The sequence below is a fragment of the Raphanus sativus genome, unplaced genomic scaffold, assembly GCF_000801105.2.
Source record: "Raphanus sativus cultivar WK10039 unplaced genomic scaffold, ASM80110v3 Scaffold1406, whole genome shotgun sequence".
NCBI classification, from domain to species: Eukaryota; Viridiplantae; Streptophyta; class Magnoliopsida; order Brassicales; family Brassicaceae; genus Raphanus; species Raphanus sativus.
Window position 1 is genome coordinate 1 of NW_026616718.1, and position 14112 is coordinate 14112.

The 14112-nt window shown below is 36.3% G+C and overlaps 2 protein-coding genes and 1 pseudogene across 2 annotated transcripts; all 3 read left to right on the top strand.

Moving 5' to 3' along the window:
* The first annotated feature begins 1459 nt into the window (after positions 1 to 1459).
* Positions 1460 to 4388, top strand: LOC108814561 (LEAF RUST 10 DISEASE-RESISTANCE LOCUS RECEPTOR-LIKE PROTEIN KINASE-like 1.4). Its single transcript, XM_018587158.2, has 5 exons — positions 1460 to 2380; positions 2515 to 2538; positions 2648 to 2977; positions 3064 to 3369; positions 3608 to 4388. Exons 1-5 carry the CDS (start codon positions 1570 to 1572, stop codon positions 4234 to 4236), a joined length of 2100 nt encoding a protein of 699 aa, XP_018442660.1. The 5' UTR covers positions 1460 to 1569; the 3' UTR covers positions 4237 to 4388.
* Positions 4389 to 7176: 2788 nt separating this feature from the next.
* LOC108816115 (LEAF RUST 10 DISEASE-RESISTANCE LOCUS RECEPTOR-LIKE PROTEIN KINASE-like 1.4) lies at positions 7177 to 10388 on the top strand (annotated as a pseudogene).
* A 1101-nt stretch (positions 10389 to 11489) lies between these two features.
* On the top strand, positions 11490 to 12211 carry LOC108816055 (uncharacterized). The gene has a single exon (XM_018588623.2). It carries the CDS (start codon positions 11673 to 11675, stop codon positions 12168 to 12170), a length of 498 nt encoding a protein of 165 aa, XP_018444125.1. The 5' UTR covers positions 11490 to 11672; the 3' UTR covers positions 12171 to 12211.
* The last annotated feature ends 1901 nt before the right edge of the window (positions 12212 to 14112 follow it).

Sequence of the window (14112 nt, forward strand, 5' to 3'; positions counted from 1 at the left end):
AAACAGCATTGTAGAGAGAAGAAGGGAAAGAAAGAAGGGAACGGGAATGGTAAGTATGTGACAAACTTCATAGAAAAGAAAATATATGTTATTTATATATAAAATAAGTGACTGTTGAGTTGCTGTTTTGTAGATTATACTGGGAAGATTACTATTCAAGAAACTGCTGAATTGCTATGCAACCAAACCGCATGGTACATAAGAATATCTCTAACTATATAGACAGAGAGAAGCAGAAAGCCAATGCGGGTAAGCTTTAACCATGAACTGAACAAAATACTATCTTAGAAAAGAAATTCAAGATTGTTTTTAGAGATCACTGGATTTATTTATTTATTTTTGGCAGATTGAATGGCTATAAAATGAGTAGTTTTGCAGTTGTAATACAAGTATAGGATTGAAGGCGAACATGCAGAGACTCTTCACTATCGCTCAGATGGAGAGATGTTGTCAGGTACCATAAAGATCTTATTTTGGTTCCGCATCAATTATGAGCGGAGGAGAAAGCGTGTCAAGAATGTTCATCCTCTCATGGAATCTGCGGCTTCGAAAATACCACACAGGTTTGTCAAGCTGTGTATTACATAGCTTATCAGTTCTGGAGTTTTCCTGCAAATGATAAAAAAATTCTAGCGTTCCAGGAGGTTATTAGTATGATCAGCCATTGTCATCTGTTTCCCATTTTATAGATCCTTTTTCTATCCTTGTCACAACCATAAACCTAATGTAAGTGAATTACGTTATGTTTAGATTTTTTACTTTCTGTATCTCCCGTTGAACACAATTTTTTTCTCAATAAAGGCTAAGAAGGAAACCACAACTATTTTTCATAGATGGTCGGTCATTCTCAATCACCAACATGACAAATCTTTATCCACTCCAGTCTCCAAACCACCAGACCACACGTTCTTAAGTCTTTAGCCATTTAAGTCCTCGAAATTTGGCATTAACGGATCATTTAATCACTCTCCTTCGTTTATTGCGTTTTCTTCTTCTACATCAGCCCGTTTCTGTAGTAAATGGTCTTTTTTGCCTTATTCCACACACTATACTTCTCTGACATTTCTTTAGATTAAGTCTGTAGCAGAGTAACAACAATGACGGAAAGTGACTTTTTACTGGTCAAATTTCGTAAAAGAAATGTTTTTTTTTTCAGTTAGGTACTTCTAAGAAAATTCCAGGCACCTGACTTTGAAATCGTCGTACAGGAAAATAATAATATATCAAAGAATGATCCAATTTTTTATAGTCCCAGGTGGGAACCCGTTTTATATTCTATAAACAAGAAAGAGTAAAACTCGTTTAAATTCACTGTTTCCTTTCATCGTTTACCAATACGCATTCAAAGTCTTTGTTGTAACCTGTAAGTCACCTAATTCCAAAAGAACCTTCGATTTGAAAAGTATAAACTTCAGAAAGTAACATTAATATATAATAAAGAGTAGGTTGGTCAAAAAAGACCAAACATAGCACATAGGTTCGTTTAATTCAACTCTTACAAAACCAAAACATTCACCAATTCTATTCATATCTTCTTCGTCACCATTTTTCTATCTGCCTCTCAAAACAATGATCGATATGTTTCTATCCTCCACAAAATCTATGTTCTATATAATCATCATATGGATGCTCTTTGTGATACCTTCTTGTGTTTTCTCATCTAATGAGCTTCACGGACTCTGCAGACAACCGTCTAGCTGCGGCAATCTAAATCTCTTGTATCCTTTCTGGACATCTGGCAGAGAAGACTGTGGCCACCCTGAGTTCAGAGTCAACTGTAGTGATGGATTCGCAGAGCTAAGCATCACCTCCGTGAAGTATAGAATCTTAGAGGCGAACTATGACTCTGGTGTCATACGACTGGCAAGATCGGATTTTATCGGTGGTCTTTGTCCTAAAGATCTCTTAAATGCGACATTCGACGAAAGCGTTGTCACACTTGCTCCTACCACTGAGTTTCTAACAATCTATCACGACTGCAGCAGAGCATTTCCACAGTATGTTTCTAGTTTTGTTGGAGATCTTCCTTGTGGAGATGGTGATGGTGATGATGATGACACAATAAGTTACTACGTGACAAGAAATCTCTTGTCCCCTCAACTTGTCGGGATTAGAAGTCAATTAGAAGAGTTTGGGTCATCTTGCACAAGCGTAAGTATTCGTGTATCAGCAGGGCCTTTGCTGAACACACTACAGAACAATCGGACTCAAGAAAATCTGCAGAAAGCTCTTGCAGAGGGTTTCCAGCTTGGACTTAACCAAGAATGTTCGAGGTGCTTAGACTCTAAGGGTGCTTGTGGATTTAATCAAAACTCAGGTGGATTTGTCTGTTATTGTATAGATGAGCCAAATAACCGTACTTGCAGTTCTAGAAAAAAGGGTAAGATTTCTAGCTTATTACATGTCCTAATTCCATTAATTTTCAAGTCCCAAATTTTTAATATTTATTAACTAGTAAGTAAGATTAAAAGTTTCTCTTACTGACCTTTTCCTGGTGTTATTCTGATGACGCAGGCATCTCTTCTGGAGCAATAGCAGGTACATACCCTTTACATGTTCTTTTGCAACACCTAGTTTGATTTACCATAAGCAACACTATAGTCTTCATATTCTGAAAATTGTTTTTTATTTTATTTTTTGTCTCTAGGCATTGTGATTGCTTGTGTATTGCTGGTGGCCATTCTTATAGCCGTAGGTGTGTTCTGTCTCATCAGACGGAGAAAGAAGACACATGCATCTCAACACATGAGCAAAGGCTTGCCAATAACGTCATCTTCAAGCGTAGAAACATCAAGCTATCCAACTTCCACAACAATCTCAAGCAGCAGCAATCACTCTCTTCTCCCCTCAATCTCTTACATCACAAACGCAAGCACCTACTTCGGAGTTCAAGTCTTCAGCTACGAAGAACTCGAGGAAGCCACTGAGAATTTCTCAAGGGAGCTTGGAAATGGCGGGTTCGGTACAGTCTACTACGGTAATAAACCACTCATTCTTTAACCCTCACTTCAAAAGCTAGCTTTGCATTCTTCTGATAAAACATCTTTGGTGATATCTTAAAAGGCGTGTTGAAAGATGGACGATCTGTAGCAGTCAAACGACTATACGAGAGGTCACTAAAACGTGTTGAACAGTTTAAGAACGAGATCGACATCTTGAAATCGTTGAAACATACAAACCTCGTGATTCTCTACGGATGCACGTCGAGACACAGCACAGAGCTTTTGCTTGTCTACGAGTATATTTCGAATGGAACTCTTGCCGACCATCTTCACGGTGATCGTGCTGAAGCTCGTCCTCTTTGTTGGCCAATTCGTCTAAACATTGCCATCGAAACCGCAAGTGCATTATCATTCCTCCACAAATCAGGTAACACAACAACTGTGCCAAGGCTCATCAAGTGTTACGCGCCAAAATTATATAAAAGTTTAATGAAATACAAAATTAGTGTAGTATTTATCGATATATTTTTTTATGTTTTTTTGCTAAAATATTATTTTTTATATGTTTCTAAATTTATTCATATTTTAGGCGATTAGTAGATAGTATTCAGACATGTGAGGAAACATAGTAGAGTTTCGTTTGATTTGATTTGGTTTTGTTGCAGGGATCATACATAGGGACGTAAAGACAACAAACATTCTTCTCGACGAGAACTCCACAGTGAAAGTAGCTGATTTCGGACTCTCACGGTTATTTTCGATGGACCAAACTCACGTCTCCACTGCGCCGCAAGGCACTCCGGGATACGTAGATCCCGAGTATTACCAGTGTTACCGTCTAAACGAGAAGAGCGACGTTTACAGCTTCGGAGTCGTACTCGCTGAACTCATCTCTTCCAAAGAAGCCGTGGATATCACAAGACATCGCCACGATATCAACTTAGCTAACATGGCAGTCTCCAAGATACAGAACAACGCGGTGCATGAGCTCGTCGATCCGGGTCTTGGATTCGCGAAGGATCCAGAAGTGAAGAGGATGATGGTATCGGTGGCTGAGCTTGCGTTCCGATGTTTGCAGCAGGAGAGGGAAGGTAGGCCGTCGATGGATGAGATCGTGGAGATTTTGAAAGGGATCAAGGGGGAGAATAACCGGACGCAGGCACCGGATGTGGTGGATATTGAGGGAAGCAGAGAAGATGATGCTGGATTGTTGAGGCATAGTGTTCCTCCGCCAGTGTCGCCGGATACTGATAAGTGGACTAGCAGCTCCGATACGGCCACGAGTTCATTTTGAGAGATTGTATGTATTATATCGACTTCTTGTTTTTGGGTGTCCAAATTTGACTTCTTTATTTATTTATTTATTTGCTCGTCTGTATCAAATGGACCTATTAGTTTTATGTTTTAACGGTTAGGAAGATTTGTATCTTTCTATTTTACAATGAACTCCTTCTGTATTGAATACAATAATCCTCATATATAAAATCACCTAAAACAGTTTCAAACAGTAAGTAAAAAGTTATATATACATTATAAATTTGTATACTCAGAGGCCACAATAATAAAAGAAACACTTACTTGATTTATCCATGTTTTCCTGCCTTACACCAAACACATTACATTTACATATCACGTTTATTTTTCACCGACCGTAGATTTTTTTGTGACCTATAGACAATTCCATAATAAATTGTAACTTGTAACGCAGAGTGTTTTGTGAAAAATTGCCAAAACTATCATTAGTACATTAACCACATTTACCCTAAATTTTTTAAAGTAAATAGACACTTATCATTCTTAACATTTCAAATAACCAATAAATTTTTATTTAAATAATTATAGTTTATCATTTATTAATTTATGTGAAATGTTACAAATATATCAAAGGATCGATGAAATGTTATTCTAATCTTATGAAATATTAAGTGTTTGGTTTATAAAGTGGTTTATTTGCAACATAGTATTAACACCGCGTCTTTTAGAATACCGATTGCCTAAAGTCACTGCATATTTCATGTTGTCCATAGATCAATCAAATAATATGAAAAGAAGGATAGTAGTTAAATATTTTACAATTAGCTGAAAATTCATGAGTTACTATTTTATATTTGAATAGAAGAACATGTTTCTATTCTTTTAGTTAGCTATTTATTAATCAGCAGAAATAGTACTCTTCCAAGCATACAGTGGAGAATTTGGTCTTATTGGATCTAGATGATCTACATTTCAAAGATATTGACCCTTAAACACTTTTGAAAATAAAAGAATATGTGTTTTAAACTGAAAGAGATAAACTTTTCCTAAAACTTATTATGCTTCAGAGCAAACCAGTCTGCAGAAGAACTCCGAGTCTGTTGTTTCTGGTAGTGGCGATGCAGTAGGCATGGGGTTTGAGCCATGAGGTCTTTCATTCTTTCCCTCCAGAAAGAGTGAACTGTGGCTTGAAAAACAAAACGCGCCAGAAATCTGACCCTGCAGTCGAGAGTGTTACTGACTAGCAAAAGAATTAGACTATCCCAATCAGCACTAAAGTGTGAACCAAGAAGCCCCTGTGTTAGATGGGTCCATGCTGCCACAGCATATGCACTCTCAGAGAATAGATGGTTGCGGAGTTCAACACTGTATGACAGAAAATACAAGCTGGATCAATGCTTGAATTCCATGTGAACATACGATCCCCGGTTGTTAACCTATTATGCAGAGCTAGCCATGTACATAAAACGTACTTAGGTGTCGCATGCTTAAACCAAACCGCTGTGTGCCAGTAAACTGTAGGAGCAACTTGTCGAATGAGTTGCCATGTTTTCTTTGTGCTGACAAGCTCCCTTACCACATAGGAATATCCTCTGCATCAACAGCCTGCTGGTTCTCCAAAGCTACCTCAATCTGATTGAACACATTCACTCGGTGATTCCTTTTGTGCCTTCTGAAAGCAGAGGCCACTGATGCCATTGCTCTGATACCTATATTGATACATCCTTGGGCCCGACTACATCAAAGAAACCCCATATCTGATCAGGTATCATGCCAGAAGGATGTTGATCTGCCATTTCTTACCTCCATTCTGTGAACACCTTAGCCTTGTCTCTGTATTTCAACAGTTTACGCCACATGAACCTAAAGATGTGTTCTCTTTAATAGACCAGAAGTTACCGTTACGTAGCAAATATGTATGAACCCACTTGACCCATAGGGACGCCTGCTGGGATGTCAGACGCCATATGAGCTTCAAACTGCTTACCATGTTCGCCTCTTTCAAGGTACGAATCCCCAACCCTTTCTCTCGTTTAGGTAGACACACTATATCCCAAGAAAATTTTGCTTTTTCGAGCTCAGTGTAACGCCTCTGACCACAGGAATGCAGAACATATGCTGTTAACCTTTTTTATGCATTATTCCAGTAAAATAAAAGATGACATCTAGAAATTTGCATTTGAGTTCAAATTGGACAAAAGAAACCAGATTGTTCATCCAACCATGCATGAAGAAAACAAAGTTTCAATGGCCCAAAAGAAGTTTGGTCACCAGATACAAGTTTCACTTGACTTTTGAGATGGACCAACAACACGAACAAGAGTCAAAGCTCATCAGGATGTACTACAACATTTAGTTAATATTTTTATGATTTGTAGTTAAATCTTCTTATGATTTGTAATTAAATTATGTAAACCAAAAAACAAATATAATTAAGATTAGATCAAGTAAACCAACTCAAATTAGGAATATGATTTCCTAAACTATTATGGTTTAGGTTTTGGGTTTTCTTAGCTTATCATTTAGTCACTTTCTTTCGTTTTTTTTAAACACCGTCACATTTTCTTTCAACTATTGCAATTTCTTTATACATTGTAATAGGAAAACGACAATGACGGAAAGGGACTTTGCGCAGGTCAAATTTCGTTGTAATAACAGAAATAGATTTAATTTCTTTTACAAAAGGAGAATATTCCGAGCACATTGTTTTGAAGTCATTGTACGGATTATTATATAAATCAAACAAGAATCGAACTTTGTATTGTCCCAAGTAACTCGTGTTTTATAGTATTTTATAAACAACAAATAAAAAAAAACTCGTTTAAATCACTATTCATTTTCGTCGTTTACCATGCCTTCAGAGTCTGCGTTGTAGAAGTTGTACGCCATCTAATTCCAAAAGAAACTTAGATTTCTAGGATATAAAACTACAGAAAGGAACATCAATATATAATAAAGAGAAGATTGGTCAATAAAAACCAAACCTAGTTTGTTTAGTTCAACTCTTACAAAACCAAGATTTTGTCCATATCTTCTCCTTTTCTTCTTCTTCACCATAACTCCTATTTGCCTCCCGACACAATGATCGATCTGTTTATAACTCCGACAAAATCTATGTTCCATAGAATCATATGGATGCTCTTTGTGATCCCATCTTTTGTTCTGTCAGCTGATGATGAGCTTCACAGACTCTGCAGTCAACCGTTTAACTGCGGCAATCAAAGCGGTCTCTTGTATCCTTTCTGGATATCTGGCAGAGAAGACTGTGGCCACCCCGAGTTCAAAGTAGACTGTAGTGGTGGATTCGCAGAGCTGAGTATCTCCTCCGTGAAGTTCAGAATCTTAGAGGCCAACTATGTCTCTGGTATCATAAGACTCTCGAGATCAGATTTTATTGGCGATCTATGTCCTAAAGATCCTTCGAATATGCCGTTCGACCAAAGCGTCCTTCCGCTCGTTCCTACCACCGAGCTGCTAAGAATCTATTACGACTGCCGTCAAGACTTTTCACAGTATGTTCCTAGTTATTTTGGAGCCCTTGCTTGTGGTGATGATGATGGTGACGATGATGATGGCAGAAGATATTATTATGTGACGAGAAACCTCTCGTCCCCTCTACTTCCCGTTTTAACCAACCTCAGCTTGTTTTGCGATAAAAACGTCAGTATTCCTGCATCCGGACCCGGTCTGAACACGCTACAGTTCACTTCAAGTAAAGATAATCTAAAGAAGGCTCTTGAAGAAGGTTTCGAGCTTGGACTTAACCAAGATTGTTCGACGTGCTTAACCTCTAGGGGTGCTTGTGGGTTTAATTGGAGCACAACTGCATTCACCTGCTACATGGACGGGCCCAGTAACCGTACTAGAAACAACGGTAAGATTTATTTCCTTCATGCTCTAGCTTTTACATGTTTTAATTTTTCACAAGTACCACAGTTTGCCCTTACCCAAAATCCTGCAGCCTTATGAGTGTTACCAGTAAGATTTAAAGTTATTTATTTAGATCGAACTTACCTTTTTTGTTTTTTTTTTTATGGTGACAATCCATTAATGGAGGTCTCTCTACCGGAGCTATAGCAGGTACTTACTCTTTCTCCTGTTCTTTCAAGAAACCTGATTTGATTACAATATACTACATGCAACACGACAACATAGTCTTATTATGAAAGCCTTGTTTTTATTTTTATTTTTTTTCTATCTCTAGGAATAGGGATTGCTTCTGTATTGGTGTTGTTATTTCTGATAGCCGGATGCACGCTCTGTCTAATCAGACGGCGGAAGATACAAGCAGCTCAATACACAAGCAAAGGCTTGCCAATAACGTCTTATTCAAGCAAAGAAGACTCAAGCCATCCAACTCCCAAAAAAATCTCAACAAGTAGCAATCACGCCCTTCTCCCCTCAATCTCTAACATCACAAACGCGAGCACCTACTTTGGAGTCCAAGTCTTCAGCTACGAAGAACTGGAGGAAGCCACTGAGAATTTCTCTAGAGAGCTCGGAAACGGCGGTTTCGGTACAGTCTACTACGGTAAGAACCAGTGATTTTTTAACCTCTCACTTCAAAAGATTTTGCCTTCTGATCAAATAAATATTTTCTTTTTTTGTAAAAAAATCAAATAAATATTGGCTATATCTTTTAAAGGCGTGTTGAAAGATGGACGAGCTGTAGCAGTAAAACGACTGTATGAAAAATCTCTTCAACGCGTCGAACAGTTCAAAAACGAGATCGACATCTTGAAAACTATGAAGCATCAAAATCTCGTGATACTCTACGGATGCACATCGAGACACAGCAGCGAGCTTTTGCTCGTCTACGAGTATATCTCAAATGGAACTCTGGCTGATCATCTTCACGGTGATCGTGCTGAAACTCGTCCTCTTTGTTGGCCAATTCGTCTAAACATCGCGATCGGAACAGCAAGTGCTTTATCCTTCCTCCACAAATCAGGTAAAACAACTAAATCGAATTATTAGTGTGCACCTTGGACTAAAGATCACATGATTTACGCGGAAAAATATATATAGTCTCTCTGTTTCAGTTTAGTTGTGATCATAAAATAAATTTTTTGTTTCAAAATAAATATCATTTTAGAAACTCGATATAGAATTTATTAACAATATTATTTTGTTTATTTTTTAATTAGTTGAAATATAGTTAGGTGTATAAGTAATGATATTTTTATTTCAGAAATATGTAAAATTTTATGTTTTTTTATGCATAGACATAAAAAGACAACGAAAATTAGACAGAGGATTAGTGTATGTATGGGGCATAAAAAATGTTTGTTTATAATTTTTTGTTTTATGTTTTATGTTTTAGGCGGCTAGATAGATAGACCGACCCTTGGAGGAAACATATTATAATTTCATTTGATTTGATTCGATTCTGTTGCAGGGATCATACATAGGGACGTGAAGACAACAAACATTCTTCTAGACGAGAACTCCACTGTGAAAGTAGCTGATTTCGGACTCTCGCGATTGTTTTCCACAGACCAAACTCACGTCTCCACGATGCCGCAAGGCACTCCAGGATATGTAGATCCGGAGTATTACCAATGTTACCGTCTAAACGAGAAGAGTGACGTGTACAGCTTTGGAGTTGTACTCATCGAGCTCATCTCATCTAAAGAAGCCGTCGATATCACAAGACATCGCCACGATGTCAACTTAGCGAACATGGCCGTTTCCAAAATCCAGAACAATGCTGTGCACGAGCTCGTCGATCCGAGTCTTGGATTCGCGAAGGATCCAGAAGTGAAGAGGATGATGGTGTCGGTGGCTAAGCTTGCGTACCGATGTTTGCAACATGAGAGGGAAGGTAGGCCGTCGATGGATGAGGTGTTGGAGATTTTGAAAGGGATCAAGGGGGACAAGTGAGGAAGTTACCAGATGTGGTGGATATTGAGGTAAGCAGAGGAGATGACGTTGGATTACTGAGGCATAGTGATCCTCCGCCGGTTTTGCTGGATATTGATAAGTGTACTAGCAGTTCGGATAAGGCTGCGAGTTCATTTTGAGAGATTGTGTAATTAGGTCTCGTCGGTGGTGTGTAATATATTCACTCTGGTAAAACTCTTCTTTTATACATTTATTTTGGCTCAGCTAAGATCTTTATCGTTTGTGTATGTCAGTATGTATATGTGACTGCGTTCTTGGCTAATTTTCAATATAACAATTTTAGTACCTCTTTTCTTAACACTGGAATTTTAATCCAAAAAGACTAGACCCTGAAGGGTAAGTAAAAGTACAGACTACTACAAAAGCAGAGTTCTAAACAAAACAGAGAGAAGAGAGATGGAAAAACAGAGCAAGAACCACAGGAAACAAATGCATATCAGAGACAGAGTGATGATACTCCTATGGTGTAAAATCAATTTGCTCCTTTACTTAAGGCGTATACAAGTTGAGTTTTAAGATTAACCATTAATCAAATAACTCTAAGCTAATTGCTTTTTTGTCTCTATTGCTTTCTCTGTTCAACACAAAAACATTGATCAATCACACTAGGAAGAAGAGTCCTCGGTGATGGCATCCTAAATACCAAGCATGGTTAACTTGTGTCTTATGAGTAGCAACACATCATTGAAACAATCTATAGCTGAAAAGAGAAGTAACCTTTTGGAAGAGAACGATCACCACAAATTCGTCCATTCCTTCGTGTGAAGACATCATCACGTCTAATAGCTTTTACAAATTTCAGAAATTTATTTTGCAAAAAAAACTTTAGAAATTTATCTCATCCATTTTCAAGTAATTCTAGAGCAAGACAGCCTAACTAAGTTCGTATCAGATATGATGTTAATATATTTGATCAAATAATAAGAAACATTATGAAATAAAACATAATGAGATGTCAGTTTGTGCTAAAATAAATTATGAGATGGTTTGAAAGAGTAGAGAGTATGTCCTGTTTTATTAATATCAATTAAATTTTCCTTTTCAGTATATACAAACAGCTAAATCTTATTTTAGTAAATTAGTATACGTAGATAGGAAAAATCGTACGCAGATGCATGAATTTTTGATGTTTAAGAAACTGATATATAGTAGTTAGATGCTTTATATGAAATTATTGATTATGCAGATGTTTAGATTAATTTTTTGAATGCTTAGACCAATCTTTTCAAAACTAGTTCAACATATTTTTTATAAATATTTTTTATAAAATCATTTCTAAAAAAAATATTTCATTTAAGTCTAGTTTGTCGACTAGTCACTAGAAGAACGTTTTGACCAAACATAAGCTGATTTTTAGAACATTGACCATTTCCATCAGGTAAGAAAAATACCACACTCGTTCTAACTGCCACGTGTAGCCTATCTTCTTCAAGAATGGTGCCGATCCTAGTCACTATATTCTTTACCTTCCACTATGAGTACTCGCACGAAGCAAAGAATCAGAACAGATCAACCAAAACGCTACCCCAATCCTTCAGATGATCAACGGAGAGAGACCCAAAGCCCAAACCAATGTCTCTTCAGAAATTCAAGCTTCTCGCCACTCACTGCAGCACCGTCGCCGAGAGTCCAACGCGTAGCCCCGTCGTCCACCTCCGCCGCCGTAAAACGCTGCGTTTGCTACTCACCCGTTCATCAGATCGGTGGCGATCACCGGAGATCCAAAACGACGCCGAGGAACTGACGGGATCGGATGGTTCCAGGGGCTTATCCGGGAAGAGAGATAAGATCCGATCTCGGCGGAAGCTGAGAGAGCTTTTCGTCTCTTCACCTCCGGTGGAGGAAGGCCAACGCGGCGGCGGCGGTGGCGGTGGCGATGCGAGGAATGGAATGGAGAGGGCGTTAGTACCGGTTAACGGCGTTGATACTAACGGAGGTGTTGGAGAAGAGTCAACGGGTCGACGTATGGGCCATAACGGCGCAACGAGGCCCATGTTATCTGGGACACTTCGATGTAGGTTACTCCGAAGAGCTTGGCGTCCCGTTCTTGTAACTATTCCTGAACAATAAAGCAAATAAAAGATTTGACAATTTTTTTTCTGATTGATTAAAATTCCCTTAATAAGTAACTTATGAATTTTAGTGAATCCATATGTCGTTTTTGGTTTTGGTTAGTTTTTAGGTGCTTTTTTTTTGTGTGTGAAAAGTGTATTTCTTTGTTCTAGATATGTCTCGTTGCAAGTTTTTATTGAAAATTGCAAGAATTACTTTTTTTTAGGAATTGAGTTTTTATTCAAAACAAATAAGCAATCCAATCTCGGAATGATTTAGATCGGACATGACGAATGCCGACCGTTTTATTTGGATGGTGATTGGTCCAACCAAATCAGTTGACAATTGGTTCGGAAAACTATGATTTGAAATTAACAAAAGAAAACATATCATAACCAATTTCGACTCCAATAATTTAAACCCTGCCAAATACTATCCAACAAATGGTCAGTGTCAAATACGACATTAACTTAATTACTAAATTTTGACCCGTTCTTTGAAAGGCGAGTATATGTTTTGTTTTAATTTTTTTTTTAAATAATTTAATTTAGTTTTTGTGTTTTTTATATTTTAAAACATACATAGATTTACATTGGCACTAAATAGAAGTTATTCAACCATTAATAAGATAAAACGATGTAGTTTTTAAAAATGTGTTCATTTACGGGAGTTGAACTCATACCTTGATATCCACTAGGGATGGGCGTTCAGGTATTCATTTGGGTTCGATTCTAGTCAATTCGGATTTTAAGATTTCGGGGTGAAAGATTTCATCCCCGCTCGGGTATTTCTAATTTACGGTTCAGATATTTGCGGGTTCAGTCCAGGCTCGGATAACCCATTTAAATTATTTTTAAAATTCACTATATACTTTAAATTTCTCAAAATCTATAAATAAAATAATAGATTACATATATATTTGAATAATATATTACAAAAAACCTAAAATTAACATATAAACTGGTTTAGTTTTGAATATTTAGATTGAGAATCGATATATATATTTTAAATATTTAGTGTTTTGAGTATATTTTAGCTATTTTATACATTGGCTTTAATTATTTGTATATTTTTATCGTATTTTGGAAAACTTAAAAGTGTTTTATATATTTTGGATGTTTCTAAATATAAATTAAATCTAAAATAATCTAAAATAATTAATATACATTATTTAGATATATAAAATAATTAATATATTTAGATATGCAAATAAACAGAAACACTAGATGTACAAGGGTTTTGTTTGAAATAAAATTTACATTCATTCAAAAAAATATAAATCTATTTCGGATACGTTCAGGTATCCCAAATATTTTGGTTCGAGTCGGGTTTGGTTCTGATTTTCTAAATACCAAGATCACGAATCAGTTTGGATATCTAATCAATTTCGGTTCGGTATACTACTTTTTCGGATCAGATTAGGATTTTTTGTTCAGCCCTAATATCCACTTAAAGGGCCAAACTAACCACTAGATTAAATTAATGTTTTGAAATATTATACAAATTTTAAATTATATAAACTACTACACTTTCTTCATCTTATCCAACTAAAACTTGGTGATGATTGTTTCTGATTTATGTAAATATATTAACATGTTTTTACTTATCATATCTTTAATAAACTTATATCTTACTAAATATAAATAAAAACATTTATAATTATATGAAATTAAATATACTTAAAATTTTGAAGTTATTTATAAAATTATTTTATTAATTATTTTTAATTTTTAAACTTACATTGGAATTTTTTTGTTTCAAAGTTAATATTATATATTTGTGATATTTTGTTCAAAATGTTAAGAGGCCTTTTACATTTTTTTTCACTAAGATAGTTTGCTCAAAATATTAGACATATAAAAATAACTAAATATATAGTATATTATATTAATTTAAAGAAGAAAATTACCATTCAAGGTTTAAATTTTTGAAATATTTATATAAAAATTATAAATAGTTT